The following is a 20,559-nucleotide window of genomic DNA, read 5'->3' as shown; positions in this document are numbered from 1 at the left end:
TGTATGTGGTGGCCTACATACAACCATTGTTGGCAGCATTTGATTGGTTTGCATTTTGGAGCCCACTTTCCTCATCTTGTTTCCCCTTATTTTTTTCCAACCCTTTTGACGTGGCATATATAATGGTATTGTAAGTGACTACCACATACAATCATTATATGTGTAGCATCACTCATATTCATAGGGGTTGTTTGACAATCGGAGGTTGGCTGTTGGCTTGTTTGACTAGCCGGAAGTAATAGTTGTATGGGGTTGTCTTTTAAAGTTATTGTTTAAGCCGGCTGTTTACAAAAGTGTTTGGTAAAATTATTAATGGTTGTTAGTTGTTTATTAGTGATAAAGTTGGCCAACAAGCCAATCCAAAAAGCTACCCTTCTTAGCTTTTGGCGGAACAGCTAGCTTAAAAGCCAACTACCAAACATATTTTTTGGCTATTTGACCTAACACAAAGCCAAAAGCTAGGCAAAAAGCCAATTGCCAAACACCCTCATAGTGTCTTTGATCATTGGCAGTCACTTGAAGATGGTACATTTTTAATGATGGACATTCATTGTTTTACATAAGGGGGAAAAACCTAATGTTATATACTCCATATGCTTTAATACTTCGTACATTGTTTTAAATATTACTCCGTAACTTTTTAGTATTTTGTAAAATACATATATGTAAGAAATATCCCGTAGCAAACTCCATCCATTTTATAATATTTACAGTAAGAAGTATAAAAGGTTAGTATTATGAAAGTATACGTAAAGACTAAGTACATGAACATTATAAGTCAAATTGTTGAGATTATTATTAAACAGAGGTAGTAGAATAGAATACCCACCAAATGATACTCGTACTTGGACTTTGGTCTAGTGATTTGAGGTTAGGGAACCCCTTACATTTCCCCCTACTTCAAAGTATTCTTATCTACACTCGTTGAGCAACTAGATTGACCAATGTGAAGTTCTGATCGGTGTATACCAAAAAAAAAAAAAAAAAAAAAACACAGCTGGAAAATAATACCCAGGGAGTCAAGGGCAAATTGAGAATTGGGCAAGGAAAATTAGGGCTAGAAAGAAAACCAAAAACTCAAAACAAAAGTGAAAAGACACATACACAATTTGAGTCCTTCCTCTAGTCTCTCTCGCACTGAATATTCCGGGTGGTGGCAATGAAGACGGAGGCGGATGGCGCGATTGTCGGGAAGCCGCCGATGAACAGTGTGCATATCAGCAAGAGAACTCTTCGTAATAAATCTCTCGCCGTCACTTTCAATGAAAAAGACCTAAGGTATTAAACCCCTTCTTAAAAAAAACAAAAACCCAATTTTCAATTTATGTTCTTTCTTTACATTGAATGATTTAAAGCTTGCTATGTGTACATTTTTGTGATTTCATGGTGATTTTTGGTTTCTGAAGTTTTTTTTTTTCTTCTAGTTTTAGAAGCATAGATTATGTCTAATATGGCACTAAACCTATTTTGTTAATGTGAGTTGTTATATGAGATATGATTTGGGTATGTTAGGAATTTGTTGATTAGGGGAGAAATTTGAAACTAATGTTGATACAATTTCTTGAATTTGCATCAACACTGAAAGGGTTTTTAATACTGAAAGGGTTTTAATTTAGCTTACAAAGATTTGTAGCGAAAATTTGTATTTTTAGATTATTGAGGAATAGCAACTAGCGTATCATTTGAAGAAAAGTAGTGGGATTGGGAAAAGGTTAGAACTTTAGAAGCAATAGCAGTATAAAGTAATGCTAGATTGCTAGTGGCAATTGACAAACAGGTGAAGCGAGACATTATATATTACTATGATGCATCATGAAGAATGATAATATTGAAAAAAGGTATAAATTGACATGAGAAGGAGTTGAAGATAGTGAAAGATAATATAGGAATGAATGAATGATAATATCTATAAAAGGTACTTGATAATTGTATTTCAGCTTGTTTGTCTCATAATTTCATTGGATCAAGCTTGGATCTTTAATTAGAGTTGTGTTTGAGCTGGTAGCAATTCATTCTTGAGTAGCTACTGCGTCCCACAAGATTAGCACTCCTAGCATAATGCTTGAAGCATTTAATGTCTTGCTACTTTTTTTTTTTTAAGAGTTCACATATATCCTAATTCCTCTCTTGTGGGTTGTATTTCTTCATTCTATTCTTTAATTCTTTCTAATATGATCATGAAATTAACAATATGTTGTATGTACCATGTACTGTGTACCATGAAGCGCTGTTATTTCACTAGCCACTTTGGCATAAATCCTTCTAGCATAAGTAAATCATATTGTTGCATACAACTGTGGAGGTGTTTATCTGTTTCAATCACCTAACCTATGGCTTAGTCGACATGTGACGTATTGCTCCATCTCTTTGTTCAGTTAATGAATCTTTCTTTGGTAATTTGGTATCGCTTTTGGTTTAAAAGTAATCATGTGATGCCAAACTTTCATTCTCTTTGGTTTCCATATGCTTAATAGTTAAATATTAAACCCTTGGAATGGGAGAAGTGAGAAAATTTGTTGGCTACGTCATTTTTTTTTGTGAAGATGTTTTAATGTCCTGATATGGATAGTGAAGATTGAAAAACCTGTGCATCTCAATATGGGTTCAGTTGCTTACCTTTGCTTGAGTAAGAAAATTGGGTTAGAAACTTTAAGCCATTAGGCTAGGGGTGTTTGTGAATGGTTAATAGCACGGAAATGTTTCAGTTCAGTTACCCAAAGTTTCAGTTGACAATTCAGTGAATCGTAATTGTACTGTTTCAACTATCTACCGCTTAAACAGTTTGGTTAACAATAAACCATTACTCATTTGAGATAAAACTTTAGTGAGTGAAGGGGAACCGGTAAATCTTTAATTGTAATGAAGTCTCAGATGAGAGAATGAATAGGAAATAAATAAATTATAGAGTCAATTTTTGCTATTTATTCACTACATGCTAAAAATCACTTCAGACCTGTTGAAGTAATGGGATATCTGCCCGTGCTAATAAAAAATTTAACAATAAAGAATTGAAAGAAAAGAATAGTGTTACTTACCAATTTCAATTCATCAAAATTATTATCTTCGACTCTTTGAGACATTATGAGCCTAGGGTTGCAGCTGGAAAGCTAAGAGGGTAAAACACTTAACCGCAGTTAATTTAAAAAGTTATATTGGTTTTTTCAGTTAACTTTTTTGTCAAAAGTTGTTCCGTAATCAAACCATTCAACCTCTATTTTGTCCGCTTACTGAACTGATTTTGTTTATTCATCTGATTCGGATACCTACCGTTTAGTCTGGTTTTTTGGTTTTGGTTTTCAATTAACACCCTTACTTTTGGCTATATTATAGTCAATAAGCTTCTGGGATCTTAAGTATGTGAATATATGAGTGAAAAAGTTGTTGAGAAGTGGTAGGAAGTAATTATGATTTTGATTGGAACAGGGATTATGTGGGTGGGTTCCACAAACGAAAGAAGAAGAGGAGAAAGGAAGCTCTGAAGCAGCAAGGAGAAGCTGAAAGGCGCAAGCGCCTTGAAGATCGTAAAAAGGTAGATACGTCATTCTGTCTAGTGCAATTATAACCCATAATTTATATGGTTATTGGTATATATTGACTGCTCTTTTTCTAATTGTCATGCCTTTTGGGATACTATAACAGAATGCTGGAAGGTTCACTTCATCATGGATTTATTGAGATTTGTAGCCAATATTAAGATAAATCCCGTCCCTTTATTGTAAGATCTGCCACAAAGGAAGGGGAGAGGATGGGAAAAGATAGATGGAATTGAAATAGAAAGGGAAACAAAATGAAATTGAATAATTTTACAAATTATGGGTGATGTAGGTTTCTAGAACAAAAGGCTTGCACGAGGAAGTAGTTCAGTACATGAGTGCAACACCTAGGAACTAGGCTGACATGTTTCTTGTTTGATTATATGCTTAGTGAGCCTGAAATGTTGATGGATGATCTCAGTTAGTCTTTACTAAGATCTTTGTTTTGGTTATGCCACAGAAGACAACTAGCTAATCTTGAGGAAACAAAAGAACAGAATATAACCTTAAGTTCATAAGGAATCTAGAACTACTCCAATGGCTGGCTAGTGTATTTTATAGCCTGCCATGCCACACCGGTCTTTCAAGCTACTTTCTTTGTAGCTACAATATCATTTTTTTTTTCTAATTTCACTCCCCCATCTCTCTACCGTCAAAGGAAATTTGCTTTGGCAAGCTATCACCCATTTTTTATTTGAGTGGTTGGCAATCAGCTTGGGAAAAGTCTATAGTTGCAAGTAAGTCTCTATTGGCAACTATTGGAGATGCTTTAAGGATATAATTAGAGAACCTAGATAATTTTTTCAAAGATTCACTGGCTGAGACAATGGAACAATTAACCTTATTAGAGAAAGCTTTAAAACTCGTACGGATATGACTCATATAAGACAAAAATAATCAATCACCATAGTTTTGATTCTATGATAATGATTTTAGAATTCAGTTCAGAGTGTTCTCAGCTTCTTTCATATTCATCACATTGTGTGTTATCATTTATCTCAACTCAAAGAATTGAGTTAAGCTTTCATCAACATTGGACTAACGAGATACAGAACATTCAACATATATTACAATTTTCTTTAAATAACAAATAAATAGAAATGATTTTTGCAAATGTATCACCGTTTCCTTCTTCCACTTCATTTATGTGTAAGACTGCTTCATTTTGCTGGATTTACTGCTACAGCCATCTATCCCCTCTCACGGATCAATATAATTAAACAGCTCCTTGGCAATCCAGTAAACAAAATTTCTTTGCATCAGCAGCTTTAGAATCAGTTTCATCAAATCTACGTGAAGCTCTAATGATTATTGTTGTTTCTCTTTAATTGTGTGGTAAACATTAATATTGTGAGCTTAGTTTATAGATCACTGTATAGCATTGCTGAGTTGAATTCAGTAGACAGCTTTTTACCCTTAACCTACTTGCTTGAGTTCCATGGGACTGTTTTAACAGTTAACAGCCAATCCATTTTTTTTTGACTTCTCTTAAGAATTGCATAACCTTTTGTGTCATTTATATCATCCCTTCTTAGATTTGAATTGTGTACTTTTATATTTATGTCGTAAGCTAGAAATTTGCTTAATTTTAAGATTGAATCTGTTGGAGATGGAATTGGGTGTGTTAAAGCAATCAGAGGTAACAGAAAATTTTCTTACGATTCTTTGTTTGTTCTTGTTGCTTTGTATTTCACTTTATCTAGCATGGAGAAAATGAACATTTGATAAGGAAAGCATGGACATGATTAAGAATAGCATATATTCTCTTGCTTTAGGTTACTTTTATGTCTTGTTTGAAGATCCTTATGAGTTTAGATGTTAGATGGTGCCACAATCTAAATGTGTTGATGCACCATACTTTCAGTTTCGATATTTACATTATCTTTTTATCCTGTTCCAACTGCAGATTTAGGGTGGTGTATTTCTACATTGAATAGGGATTCTTTGATCGTACAACTCATATAGTCATATCTTTAACTTCATGTCTATGGTGGAAACTTCCATATTCTAACCTGTATACATATTCTTACGTCGGTAGAATTATAGCATGTGAAACTGCTAATGTTGATGGAAAATTATTGAACATCATTAATTCATTAGCATCTTTTTAGACACTTTTGTTGAGTATATTTATCAGGGGCTTCAGGGCTGTGTGTAGTTCAATCACTGTTGGGGTTGCATGTTGATATTAACCACATTAAGAAACTTGTAATGGAAATTTTGTTCTCCATATAGAGCACAAAAATTTAACTATATGTTGGTAGGTGTTGGACCTAGGTCCTTAGGGCATACTCTTATCCTTTAGGTGATATGGTAGGCATTATCGATTGTATTTTTTTTTTCTTCTATTACTTGGAACATGTTCTCTATGAAGTTACATTTTTCTACATTGTACATATATTTTTGCTTGCAAAGTGGGCCTTGATATAATAGCGTTTCCAGTCCTATAATTTGAACAAATTAGAGTTCAGTTAGTTTATGGTATGGTCTACAATTACCGTCAGTTTTTCTACTGGATTCGGCTCCTTGCTTGAAGTTAACAATTTAAGAGAGTTTTTTTGTAAACATCAGTTGACTGGCCTTTTATTGTAGGTGTTTTAATTTGGTTTCTTCTTTGTCACAGAGGAGAAAGGAAAAGGAATATGCGATGTATGGTGGTGCACCACCTGAAGATGGTGCTAAATCTGTTGATGAAGATCTGGAGCAAAACGATGGGATTGAGCTGAACCCATTGGCGTCTGGTATTGTCTCATTATCTTTGAGTCTATTCATGCATTGAGCCAATACATCATGGTTATACAGCATTTCCATATTTGTGTATGGTTTTAAAGAAATACTTCGTAACTTATGCCATGCACCTTTAGTTGTTTTTGACTTTCATTGCTTAGCTGATTGATTGTGGGCTTGTGGTCCAATATCAGTGCGATATCTCTTTTAGATGGATTGACATTGCTTACTAATAATTTACCATCACGCAAACACAGGCACTTAATTGTCTGTGTTTTAATGATAACATCAAAATTTTTATCATAAACTGTTTGAAAGTACTCAAGAGTATGATATAACATAGTAAATGACAATTTTGGTTTGAGTTTTGTTAAAACTGACTCATTCTGCTTGGGTTTCCATGTAACTAATAAATTAATAGCTTTCTCCCATAGTCTAAGAGCTTCTTTTCTGCTACTATAAAAAGAATGGCCCCACATATAACCATGGTCTGTGAAGTTAGCAAAGAATACTAAGATCTGACTGATGATAGTAAACCAATCAATGGAACTTGAAAAATTCGTACTCCGTACGTATTTTGCGTACTTCAGGTAACCACACTTTGATGTTTGTTATTGTTAGGGACCTCGAAAAATAACTTTTGTTAAAGTTCCAGATGCCAAAGTTGATAGTGACAAGATTCTTATCTAAACATAGGGCTATATATCCTTTCAGCTGAAAATTTTTCTTTAAAATTCTCCTAGGATACTCTTGTTGGGATTTTGTGTTTTGACATTGTTGGGATGCATGTGAGATATAAGCCCCCTTTAGCAAAAGCAGATGCCTCAGATAGGGGGATGGTGGGAATATATTAAATCATCTTATATTTTCTAAGTTATTTGAGTGACTGCTTTACGCGACTAGATTTTGACACTTTTTTGCACTTTCTTCTTTAGTTGAAGGGACAACGTCATATGAAAATGGCGATATCATGGTCACAGTTACTACAAGTGAAATCGGCCATGAAGAGAATCCTACTGAAAAGTCAGCGCCATTATTACCACTTCCAGGGTCTACTGGAGAAGCTGTAAAAAAACAAAATATTCCTGTAATCAAGAAGAAGCCCTTTAAAAAATCCACCAAGGGTAGATCCCGGACAAAGCTAGTTAGCAAAAGGGAGAGGAGGAAAGGGAAGGTTAATGGTAAAAAAAAGCGTTAGCTTGTAACTCTCCAATTTGTATCTTAGATGTGTTTATTAAAGGGTTGCATTTTCCTGATAGTTATGCTAGCAAAATTTACTGGACTTCTGGATGTACCAGCAAAGTATGTGTAGCGATAAACAATTTGCTTTGTACAAAGTGATTCGGGATAAATTTTTTATGCTTTGGCCAATGCTCTTTTTGTGACCATGTTTCTTAATTGTCTAGCCAATTCCCTGGTGATAACAATTGGGGTACCGATTTTTCAATTGTCTGAAAGGGACTTTGGTCTTCACCTGATCTGGGTGTGCACGCTCAACGTAGAAAATAAGACAGGAATTAGGAGACAAATGAGTCATAATAAACACTAACACAAGCAGAAATTGAACTGATGCTATTACTTTATCTTAACACCAATAAACACAAATGTAAAATTGTAAATTTACCATACATTTTGTAAATTGTGTAGAGTTGTGTATACATTTGAATCTTAATGAGTAAGGTGGTTGCTGGTATTTAGATACACAAAATCTTATTGGGTCACCCTTTCTCAAAAGGCTATAGTGCTTACTATACTAAAGGTTCCAACTTGCAACCTTACCCATTTAAAGTGATTAAATCTCCCACCCCGTTTGTGAGAGTTCAACTCGTACCACCGTCCATACTGGTGGATGGACGGGTAGAAAATAAATGATTTATCAACATTCACTTCTTTATAATGTTGATGTTGTGAATTTTTTATTTACAACATATTGTTCAAACACCGATTGTTTTTGTATAAATTTTTTCTACCGCTTTAACTTTAAAGTTTCATAAAGTGTTTTGGAGGGAAAAAAAAATAATCGCTCCCGGAGATTGTGTACGAATAATGGTAACATGGTTTACCAAAAGAAAGGGGTCATAAGAACGCAATTGTATCCTAAAGGCAAGCTAAATCCACATGCCAAACAAATGGCATGAGAGACCCTATGCTTTGAATCTGCATCTGTCAATCCCATTTCCTTCAATTAATGCTTCGGCATCTTTACACCAACTGTTTTTTCTTATGTTTTTGGCATTTAATTTTCATTATTAATTAATTTTATTTTTATCTATTGAATGGGGTGGCTGCAAATCACAATGACTTGTAGTAGCATTTGTTACTTTGTAACTTTGAAGCAATTAAGGATAGGATTGACTTCTCTTGACTTGACAAGTGCTTTAACTAACCCAACTAACCCAACTAACCCTTTCTATTTATCACATATTAAGATTATATTATTATAATTAGGTGAGTTTGATTTGGTGCTTTTTTTGGTGATTGACTATGTTAATTTTGGGTTTGTTTAGATTTGGGTAATTAATATTAGCATTTTTCCTACCAACTAATTTCTAATCTTAAGTTACATTCTCACCTTGCTTTTGGGGTGGCTAAAAATGGAGTTGCTTATGATCGATTTAAATTTGGTTCGGATCAACTTGACTTGTTTGCTAATATGAGTATAGCTCAAGCTCAAATATGATGCAAAGCACAAAGCAACCTAAATTATTCGAAATTTTACATTTCCTTATTTTGATGTTACGGAGTATATATGTATATATATTTTTTTAATAGCTTATTTTAATATTACATCATACGGGGAGAAAAGCATCTTTTTTGTGTTATTGTAGTGGGAAAAAAGAAAGAGAAAGGGGAAGGAAAGTTAAAAATTGTTCATGTAATTGTAAGTATGACTTAAAGAAGTATCTAAAAGTAAGGATATATTAGTTATTGCAGTGTGGAAACTGTGAACATAGATACTACATACTGTACATATCTATACAATTAAACTCGCAACAATTTTAAACCTTATATTTCAAAATTTGGTTTTGTGAAATTGTTATATAATGTTTACATGTTGTCCATCCATTGTCCCAAACTTCCATATAATCCAGGCTAGAATAATCGAGTATTCTTACCACAACTTGTCCAAATCGAACTCTACCATAAGCTAAGTAACAATTGAACAACAGTATTTCTTTCTTGTGTTTATTGCATGAACATTGTGTACGAATTCAAATTCAATATTGAGTTAATTTAAGTTTGTATGAAAAGAGTTATCAATTCGGTCATAATTTACTCATTTGATAATATGGTATCATAGTAATCATACTGTATTTAACAAGCCATATGTGTTCTACGCAGTATCTATTTTACACCTTGATTCCTTCTCAAAATCACTGATAGTTATCAAGTGTGCATCAAGAACGATAACAAGCCCTATAAATTAACAAATATAATTCCAACGCATTCATATGCACCATGAATAACCTTTCTAAATGGTTACCTACACTATAATTACCACACCTAACTTAAAAAAATACATGGTATAAATTTAGTACAACAATGCGTCTTTGATAATATAGAACATCGTAAACTAATGTAACACTGATGAAATAATTAAATAATCAACTTCGAACCGAACCCTATAATTATGTAGCTGTGGGTGATCATGTGCTCCAATGTGTTACAAACAATTCAATATTCAATTATTTGCCACCACAATAGGAGGTCTTTATGAGGCCAATAACACCATAATTGTAAGTACTATAAAAAATCATCTAATAATGTAAGGAATTATTCCACAAGATTAACCATTTTCAACATTATAAAAACACACTATTGATCAACAGCTCGTGTACTTTTTTTGTATTTAAAATTTATTTGAATGAATAATAAAAAGACAGAAAATATTCAAATCAAACCGACAAAATAATTAATAAAATCAGACGATAGTAAAAGGTAACCCCACAATAACATCCCCTAGTCACTATCACACTTGATTAAAATTCCAAAATTCTTTAATTAAGTAATCACAGTAATAAAATACACGTGCATAATCCTTGAAATCGGGGTATAATTTGTCAGATAAAATCAACGGCTCTGATGTAATTAATACAACTATCTGTAAACCTGTTAATTTGTTGAAGATCTTCATTTAAGCGCCGCCCCACAATAAAACCAACGCCTCTGAGTCAGCAAAAAAGCAATTTATCCTTTTTTGGACTCTATTATTTTTTCTATTTTTCTTGATTAATAGCTAAAAAATAAAAATATAAAATTGAAGGTTCAAAATTTCACTCAATTGTTTATTGACTTGTTTTTTAAAAATTGATAATTTGGGACTAGGTACATTTAAATTGACAACCCACTTAATTTTACTTTTACTAAGTACAATAATTGAAAGTTCACATTAATTAAACATTAATCGATGGATAAATGAATTACTCGTAGTGATTAATTGTGTATTGATTTGCTATTAAGTTATGTATAACACCATTTAAGATCAGATTGGAGTTAATATATTGTGACTAGTATTAGCTCAATTATTTTTATTTTTATTTTTTATTTTTAAAAAATGACTAAGGAACTGTTCACATTTACTGAACAGAATTGATTGGAGTTGAACTGAACTAAATTGATTGAGCTGAACTGAACAGATTGAAGCTGAACTGAACTGATTGGAGCTGAACTGAACTGAAATTTAGCTAAAGTGAACAGGTCCTAAGATAGTTTAATAAGGCCGATAAATACAAATTAGGGTTTTACAAGCTTCTAGCTTAAAGCATGACCCAATCAATCAAAATCTATCTTTCAATCTAAATGACAAGTGAGCATTAGATACAAATGATGATTTGTCAAGTCATACGATACGAGATGCAAATTAGAGTTTTAAAATTATAAAAGATACAAAAGATCACGATAGATGGATTAGAGTACTCCACCATCTTCATATTGTGTGGTTTAGTATCACGGTCATATTCGGAACTTGAACGATAAGATGTAAATGATGATTTGTCAAGTCGTACGAAAACGAGTCACACAACCTATATTACGACACAACGCACGAATAAGCATGAGACAATTTATCACGCTAAAATTAAAAGTAGGTTTAGACCAAACTTTTTTCTAAAAAAAATATATACACACACAACTTAAAAAGACATGAGTCAACAAAATCAACTGCAATATGATAAGTGAGATTTAAGGTAGGCTCTACAAAAGCATATCATGACACAACACAACATGGGGTAACGAACACATCGTAACAAAAGAGGTATGATTGATGAAATTTAGGTGATGAAAGCATTACGTTAAATATGTTTAATAAGTTTAAGCTTATGTGTAGCGAAATTAGGGTATAGAACAAAATTGAAAAAATGGGGAAAAGCTTTACTAAAATTGAACTTTACCTATTTATTTAACCTTTATCTACATCTATGACAGACTAATTGTTACCTGATTCCTCTTACAATCAATCAATCAATCAATCAAAGCCTTAATCCCAAAAGTGGGGTCGGCTAACATGAACCAAATTTGATTATTCCGTGTAGTCATCAACATAAATCTTTCTCCTCCATCCCTTACGATCCAAAACTTCATCCTCACGTAAATCCATGCACTTCATATCCTTCCTCACTCCTTCCAACCAAGTCATCTTTGGTCTCCCTCTTCCTCGTTTAATCCCTCCATGGTCCCACTCTTCCACTCTTCGCACCGGTGCACCCTCGGGTCTCCGTCTTACATGTCCAAACCAACGCAGACGATTTTCCCTTAATTTATCTACAATGCCCGCCACACCTACTTTCTTGCGAATAACCTCATTTCTGATTCTATCTCTTAAAGTGTTTCCACACATCCACCTTAACATGCGCATTTCCGTAACCTCCATCTTTTTAATATGCTCTTTCTTAGAAGCCCAACATTCTGTACCATAGAGCAACACTGGTCTTATGGCAGTCCTGTAGAATTTTCCCTTCAACTTTAAGGGAATGCTGCGGTCGCATAACACTCCCGTGGCTGCTCTCCATTTAAGCCACCCTGACTTAATCCTGTGGGTCACGTCTTGATCAATGTCACCATTCTTCTGGATGATCGACCCTAGGTACTTAAAACATTCACTCATGGTCAAATCCTTTCCATCCAAACTCACCACTTCATTGCTTGTCCCCCTCTGAGTGCCAAAACGACATACCAAATATTCAGTCTTACTCCGACTTAGCTTAAACCCTCTAGATTCCAACCTTTGCCTCCATTGCTCCAACTTGACATTAACCCCATCCTTAGTCTCATCCACCAAAACGATATCATCTTCGAACAGCATACACCATGGAACCTCATCTTGAATTGGTCTAGTTAATTCATCTAGAACCGTTGCAAAAAGAAAAGGGCTTAATGCAGACCCTTGATGCAATCCGATTGTAATAGGGAAATCTTTTGTCAACCCTCCGCATGTCCTCACATTTGTTGACACATCCCGATACATATCCTTAACTAGGTCTACATACCTTCGTGGGATACCTTTCTTCAACATTGCCCACCAAAGTATCTCTCTTGGCACCTTGTCATATGCCTTCTCTAAATCAATAAAGACCATATGAAGATCTTTCTTCTTTACCCTATAAAACTCCATCATTTGTCTTATCAAATGGATTGCCTCCATAGTAGATCTCCCAGGCATAAAACCAAATTGGTTATCTGAAATGCTTGTGCATGCCCTCAACCTTTGTTCAATCACCCTTTCCCACAACTTCATAGTATGGCTCATAAGCTTAATTCCTCGATAGTTAGAACAATCTTGAGCGTCTCCTTTGTTTTTATAAACCGGGACCAAGGTGCTCTTCCTCCAATCTTGTGGGATCCTTGTAGCCGTCCATATCTTGTTGAAAAGGTTTGTTAACCAATCAATACCAATCTTACCCAAACACCTCCACACCTCTATCGGTACCCCATCAGGGCCAACCGCCTTCTTAGGTTTCATCTTCCTCAGTGCAATCTCCACCTCTACTCTCCTAATCCTTCGCACATACTCCATGTTGATTTCTTCATCACTCATAGAGGTATCTCCTATCACAACTCCATTACTTCCATTAAATAATTCATCGAAGTACCCCTTCCACCTGTCCTTGATGCCCTCCTCTTGCACTAGGACCATTTGGTTCTTATCTTTGACACACTTCACCATGCCAATATCCTTCCTTGCCTCTTGTCTTCTCTTTGCCATCTTATAAATGATCCTTTCTCCCTCCTTGGAATCAAGCTTTTCATAAACCTCCTGATATGCCTTTTCTTTTGCTTGGCGAACAGCTGCCTTTGCCTTACTCTTAGCCTCCTTATACGCTGCAAAGGTTTCATCACTCCTACATTTTCCTAAGGCTTGATAGCATTCCCTTTTTTGCTTAATTACTGCTTTCACCTCTTCATTCCACCACGAAGTATCTCTCTGTACCGAAGTTCTTCCCCTTACTTCCCCTAAGACCTCTTTGGCCACTCTTAGGAAACAGTTCTTCATTCGTAACCAAGTCATGTCCGGATCCACCTCTCCATCCCAATCCGCTTCTTCAATTACCTTTTCTGTAAAAACCTTAGCTTTTGCATCCCTTAGGGTCCACCATCTTATCCTTGGTTCTTCTTGTCTAACTTTTTTCTTCGCCGTCTCTTTCAGACGAATAGTCATTACCAATAGCCGGTGTTGGGTGACCACACTCTCCCCTGGGATAACCTTACAGTTTATGCAACTTTGTCTATCTATGCTCCTTGTGAGCAGGAAGTCTATTTGAGTTGCATTTGCTCCATTCCGAAAAGTTATCAAGTGTGAATCCCTCTTCTTAAACCAAGTATTAGCCAAAATTAAATCATATGATTGGGCAAAATCCATAATAGCTTCACCACCGGCGTCCCTCTGCCCATACCCAAAGCCTCCATGGACACTCTCATAGCCATCTCGGCTCGCCCCAACGTGCCCATTTAGATCCCCTCCAATATATAACTTCTCTGAGTGGTGGACACCCTGCACCACCTCGTCTAGGTCCTCCCAAAATTGTTGTTTCTCTTCTGCATCTAAACCCACTTGGGGAGCATAAGCACTGATAACATTCACAATCTCCTTGCCACATAGCAACTTCAGCCTTATCAACCTATCGTTCTTCCGATAGACCTCGATCACCTCTTTTGCCAACCTCTCATCGAGAACCACACCAACTCCGTTCCTAGCTCCACCATTCCTTGTTTTGTGGCTCGTTTCTTGCCCAACATACCATACCTTATACCCCAAAACCAAGCCTCGAGCTCCTTCTCCTGTCCATCTTGTCTCTTGGAGGCACATGATGTTCACGCGTCGTCTTTTCATTACTTCTACCAATTCTGCTGATTTTCCCGTAAGAGACCCCACATTCCAAGAACCAATCCGCAAACTAAATTCTTTTCTCCCACGCTCCCTCCTGATCCCAACTCCAAGCCCTTGATTATTTGACACCACAATTGGGCAATATGGCGCGTCGCTTCTGGGCGACGACCTAGCAACCCTTACATACTTATCACTGCACCCGGGTCTGGGAAGTGCAACGCGTCGCTCAGTAGGGAACGCCCCAATGGCACGCCCTTGCTCATTTGACACCACACTCGGGCAATGTGGCGCGTCGCTTCTGGGCGACGACCTAGCAACCCTTGCATACTTATCACTACACCCGGGTCTAGGAAGTGCAGCGCGTCGCTGAGTAGGGAACGCCCCCACGAAAATATCTGTTTGGCTCATGTCATGGGATGTGACGAAGTTTTATACTGGCTGTCACTGGCCTACCGTAACCCTCCTCCTTTATCCAGGCTTGGGACTGGCAGCGGGAAACCCACTGGCGGAGTTACCTGATTCCTCTTACCAATCCTTATATTATGTTATAATATTGTTATTGAATCTATCTCATCAAATTTATTATTGGACTTTGTTAGAATTTTTTAAACTTATTAGACATGGAATAAGTGAATGAAGATAAGTAGAACCTTAATATTGTTTACAAATTTTGTATTGTTGTTTCATTAGTGTCTCAAGTATAAAATGAAAATTAAACATCATAATAATTACAATGAAAGAGCCCTAATCCTAACCCTCATCCTTTCCGAATAAACATAATACGTAGTACTTTTTTCGTTACTCAAAATAATTAACTATGGAGTAACCTTTTATAACGAATTATACTTTATATTCCGTATATTGAATGAATTTGAATTATTCGGCACCAAAATAGAATCCCATTTGTCCTATAGCAATCCTTGAATGTTTCACATGGTATACAAACTTTTATCAGACACCCCAATCTTGGTATTTTCTATAAGGTTAGTTTAGGCAATCCGTTGCATATAATAAAGAAAGTGACTTCTCAAAGAGTCAAGGACCCCCCCCTCCAATAAGCTATAAGCTCATTCCATAACTTCTCAATACACAAAAACTCACAAAAACAAAATCATTTTAAAAACCGCGTTTTTCTTTTCATCTTTTTATTGATTGATGCAAAAGCCGTCAGTTTTGAAGGAAAATTCCCAGACCTTTCGTTGAATGTTCTAACCTTATTTCCAAAACTCCAATAAATCCAATCCAATAATAAAGGTTCCAACTTTTTTTGTTTCCCGCTCTCTTTTTAACTCTCTCTTTAGTTATACTAGTGTCTATTGGCTAGTCGGCGAGTGGCCGATAGCATGTATTGCCATGAGTTTTAATAATAATAATAATAATAATTCGAATTGATGATTCGGGTTTTTATCTTTAGGATGAGATAAGAGATTGTGCATCTGGGATTTTTATATTTTTTTTTGTTTTATTGTTTGTTCAGATCCAATTTGATTTATAAAGGAAGTGACAAATTAAAAAAAAAAAAAAATGCAGACAAGATATATGGAAAGATCGAATAGTATGGGTGGTGGTAATGGTGGGAGAGAGAAGAGAGCTTTGGATTCAAACTCAACTGCTGCTGATGAAGATAGTCAACCTGATCGCAAAAGACCTGCTTTAGCTAGGTTCTTTCTATTTCTCTTAATCTTTACACTTATATTGTGTAATTTGATGATTCTTGATTTTGTTTGATTTGATGGGTTTTGTTTGTTTGTGTTCGATTTTTTTTCTGGGTTTTGGATGAATTTTTCTGGGTGTTTGGTTGATTTTGTCAATTTTTTTTTGAAACCTTGTCAGTTTTATTTTGTATTACTAAAAATTGAATCTTCAATTGTATTGAGCTATTTCTTGTATATTTATTAGTAATTTTTTTGGAATTTTGAAGGTTAGAGTTGTAATTATAGTAAAATGGTCACTAGAATGAAGTTGTGAGGTTCCTATCTTATCTTAGTTTAGTAATTTTTGATAGAATTTAGTATTTGCTATATTTATCTTGGGTTAAGAAAAAGTTAAAATTAATTTTAAATTATTGGAAGAGCATAATTTTGGGGAAGATGAAGATTTGGAAGTTTTATGTATCAGTTGAAATTATAAAATCAACAAAAGGCTTGTTCATTGTCGTTTTAGTTCTTTTGTTGTTACATTTCATACTAAACATTTCATACTAAACATGTCTAGCATAAGTATGACTAATTTTAAATTCAGTATACGGAGTACACTTTACTTTGTATACCATATGACTTGAAATTTCCAAAACAAAAACAGAAAGCAGGCAAAGTCGTCGACAAAGCTTAAGTACTGTAATTCTACTAGAGTTATGCTTTACTTTGAGTAGGGAAAGTGTGTATTGCATTAGTTTACTGCTTAATGGGAAGAATAACCAAACATATGCATTAGTTTACAGTTTTTTTAAACTAGAGATTTGGCATTAACTTTGAGTTTTTGCTTCAAGATGTGTGTTTCTCGAGCTTAAACTTTTCAGTACTAAGTATTTTTTTTACTCTACTGCAGTGTGATTGTAGAAGCCCTGAAGGTGGATAGTTTGCAGAGGCTCTGCTCGTCCTTGGAACCGATTCTTCGGAGAGTTGTAAGATAATCAAACTTATGTATGATTCTTTTCTTCCTAATAAGGGATAATCTTGGATGACTAAGTCAGAAATAAAAATTTCTTACTTTTCAAAAATGGTTTTTTTTTTTATTTTTTATTATGGATTACTTTCTTATGGAAGCAAACCATTTCCAAATTCACATTCTAATTTTCCTTGGGGAAAGGGGGGTAGTGCATACTTATTGACCTCACTAGTCACTCGTACTACCTACTTGTGTATCGATAGCATTTACTGTATGACACATGTTGCTTTGTACTTCTCTTATAGTCGGTCTTTATGAACAATGAATAGGTTAGTGAAGAAGTTGAACGTGCTTTGGCAAAGTTGGGGCCTGCAAGGCTTGTTGGAAATGGAAGGTACAATTCGCCTAATTGATGTTTGAGAGAAATTACTCATTTTTGCTAAAGTTCTTGCATACCTAAATATAAATATAAGATTCAAAGTGCAAATTTTTAAATGAAGCTAAATTTAAAAAGCTTAAATTCTAACCAAAGCTATAGTCTAATAATTATTTGAAAGAACTGTAAGGCTGAACTTTGCTCAATTTTGTAGGACTTCTCCCAAGCGGATAGAAGCACCTGATGGAAGAAACTTGCAGCTTCATTTTAGAAGTAGGCTTTCTCTACCCCTTTTTACTGGAGGAAAAGTAGAAGGCGAGCAAGGAGCTGCAATCCACATTGTGTTAATTGATGCAAATAGTGGGCAACTTGTCACAACGGGTCCAGAATCATCTGCAAAACTAGATATTGTTGTGCTTGAAGGTGATTTTAATGATGAAGATGATGCTGATTGGACCCAAGAAGATTTTGAAAGTCATTTGGTGAAAGAGCGTGAAGGAAAAAGGCCCCTTTTAACTGGAGATGTGCAAGTGACACTGAAAGAAGGTGTAGGAACCCTTGGAGAACTTACATTCACTGATAATTCAAGCTGGATAAGAAGCAGACAATTCAGATTAGGTCTGAAGGTTGCCGCAGGTAATGATGAAGTTGTTCGTATACGTGAAGCAAAGACAGAAGCTTTCACTGTCAAGGATCATAGAGGGGAATGTGAGTCGAATTTCTCTAATCTATGTTTTCTTTACAAGTGCTCCCGTGTTTCCTTTTTTCCCAGCTTAGGATTCCACCTGTGTCCTCTTCTCTGACTTTGCATCTAATATATTCGCTTTTGTGGTCTTTGTCTTTTGTAGTGTACAAAAAACACTATCCTCCTGCACTAAATGATGAAGTTTGGAGATTAGAGAAGATTGGGAAAGATGGGGCTTTTCACAAGAGATTGAATAAAGCTGGTATAGTTAGTGTTGAAGATTTCTTGCGGTTTGTTGTCAGAGATCCACAGAGATTGCGAAATGTAAGAATGTTATTTTTTTGCTATTTGATGACTATCTAATCTTAGGAATTTGACTAACATATCAGAAACCTTCCCAGATACTAGGGAGTGGCATGTCAAACAAGATGTGGGATGCACTTGTGGAGCACGCAAAGACGTGTGTACTTAGTGGAAAGGTTTTTATCTACTATCCCGATGGTCCACAAGGGGTTGGTGTAATATTCAACAGCATATATGAGTTTATTGGCTTATTTGCTGGTGGTCAGTACTACTCAACTGATTCACTTTCGGACACTCAGAAGGTGAATATTCCTCGAAACAAATCTCCTATCTTTTTTCAAATGAAAAAAAGAATCCCTACATTCACTATTACCATTGGTGATAATAATGCATTCAGCTATGAAAATGTATGCCTAAATGAGTGCCCTTACAACTTTTGAAGAAGAATGATGTTTGCAAACCTTAACCATGATGAGCATGGTCAGATGTTTATATAATATGTTTGCTGAATATCTATTATGTTGGCAGGTCTATGCAGATTCCTTAATAAAGAAAGCATATGAGAACTGGATGCATGTTGTGGAATATGATGGCAAGTCTCTCTTGAGCTTAAAACAGAGCACTATTGAAGATTCTTCGAGGACTGAAGCATCAATTTCCCAACCAAACCCCAATTTCTACAACCATCAACTTTCGCTACCCAGTTTTCCTGTTGCTCCTCCTGTGGAGCAGCGTTCTGTGGATCCTGGTCTCAAGATGGGAGGTAGAATTCTGGCATTTGTAAAAGGAAAATTTAATTACTACCTTTTTCACTGCTACAAAGGATTTTGCACAAAGCAATATAAAAAAAAATCTACTATATGAATTATGAACATAATATATAGAGTTACTTATACAAGCTTGTTTTTATGTTTCAGGTTTACATGATACAACAATAGGTACAAGATATTCTGCACAGTCACAAACAATGAACCTAAATGGATCTGCTCATTATGATGCCACCTCATTTTTGCCTCCAAATCAATTTATGGGCTCTTCGGGTCTAAGCCAACCTAGAAACAATAATGTATTGTCTCTTGGATCAGCACAACCATCCTTCTCTGGAATGCAGGCTGTTGGAACCACCAACTTTGCTGATTATCGAGGAAGTGAGAACTTACTATCAGAGGATGAAATCCGCATGAGAAGCAATCAGATGCTTGAACATGAAGACATGCAACATTTGCTTCGCCTCTTTGGGATGGGTGGTAGTCATCAGGCTCAAACTCCCGTTGTTGCAGAAGAAGCATACCCATATCCGGCAGGTTATGCACCATCACCTGCAATCAACTTCAATTTTGATGAGGATAGGGGCCGCTCTTCCGGGAAAGCAGTTGTGGGATGGCTCAAGCTTAAAGCGGCTCTTCGATGGGGCATCTTTGTTAGGAAGAAGGCTGCTGAGAGACGAGCTCAACTTGTTGAGTTGGATGATACATAGATGTGAACCCTTACTACGATGACCCAGCTTTATTTACAAATGGCTGCCCAATTTATCCCACTTTGTTTATGTCCTACAAATGCTTATCACAGGCGAGGTTTCAGAACTTCGTTAGAATTTTTACAGTGGGATGATGCCTTCTTTCTCGACTTGCTTGGTTATGGATCCTTGATGACGAACGAGCATCAAGCTCAGTCAAGATGCTATTGCAGAAGAGATTTTGGAGATACTTTATGCGAAAATGGGAGGGTTAGAGGTCTCTTTTTGGATATCTCCATGGACATCTTCGTCAAGGTCTTTAATATAAGAGGCCTGTTTTATCTTCAATTTTTTCCCTGTGTACTTTGTAGTTTGTATCAGGACTTGTTAGATGAGGTCTAACATAACAATATATGTTGTATTTATTATTTTAACGCAACAATAACTGTCAGTGGTGGTTGGCTTGATTACCACCAATTAGATTGAACTTCATGCTTGAACGAATTCTTCATTTGTTTTTATAATTGCTCTTTGATCACTTGCTTGAAT

General features: G+C 35.6%; 2 protein-coding genes across 3 annotated transcripts; both read left to right on the top strand.

The window, feature by feature from the left end:
- The first annotated feature begins 1,006 nt into the window (after positions 1–1,006).
- LOC145610072 (uncharacterized) lies at positions 1,007–7,658 on the top strand. The gene is made up of 4 exons (XM_081665332.1): positions 1,007–1,278; positions 3,424–3,529; positions 6,157–6,274; positions 7,196–7,658. The coding sequence occupies exons 1-4, from the start codon at positions 1,160–1,162 to the stop codon at positions 7,456–7,458; spliced, it is 606 nt and encodes a 201-aa protein (XP_081521458.1). The 5' UTR covers positions 1,007–1,159; the 3' UTR covers positions 7,459–7,658.
- Positions 7,659–15,692: 8,034 nt separating this feature from the next.
- LOC145610070 (calmodulin-binding protein 60 B-like) lies at positions 15,693–20,548 on the top strand. 2 transcript variants are annotated; one of them, XM_081665329.1, is made up of 9 exons: positions 15,693–15,837; positions 16,114–16,244; positions 17,131–17,206; positions 17,520–17,584; positions 17,781–18,274; positions 18,415–18,575; positions 18,653–18,856; positions 19,083–19,317; positions 19,472–20,548. In XM_081665329.1, exons 2-9 carry the CDS (start codon positions 16,123–16,125, stop codon positions 20,029–20,031), a joined length of 1,917 nt encoding a protein of 638 aa, XP_081521455.1. In that variant the 5' UTR covers positions 15,693–15,837; positions 16,114–16,122; the 3' UTR covers positions 20,032–20,548. The 2 variants fall into 2 exon arrangements, with proteins under 2 accessions (XP_081521455.1, XP_081521454.1); XM_081665328.1 differs by having other exon boundaries at positions 16,061–16,244.
- The last annotated feature ends 11 nt before the right edge of the window (positions 20,549–20,559 follow it).

The sequence above is a fragment of the Chenopodium album genome, chromosome 24, assembly GCF_948465745.1.
Source record: "Chenopodium album chromosome 24, dcCheAlbu1.1, whole genome shotgun sequence".
Classification (NCBI taxonomy): Eukaryota; Viridiplantae; Streptophyta; class Magnoliopsida; order Caryophyllales; family Amaranthaceae; genus Chenopodium; species Chenopodium album.
Note: the sequence above shows the minus strand (reverse complement) of the source record. Positions and strands in the feature narration are given on the sequence as shown.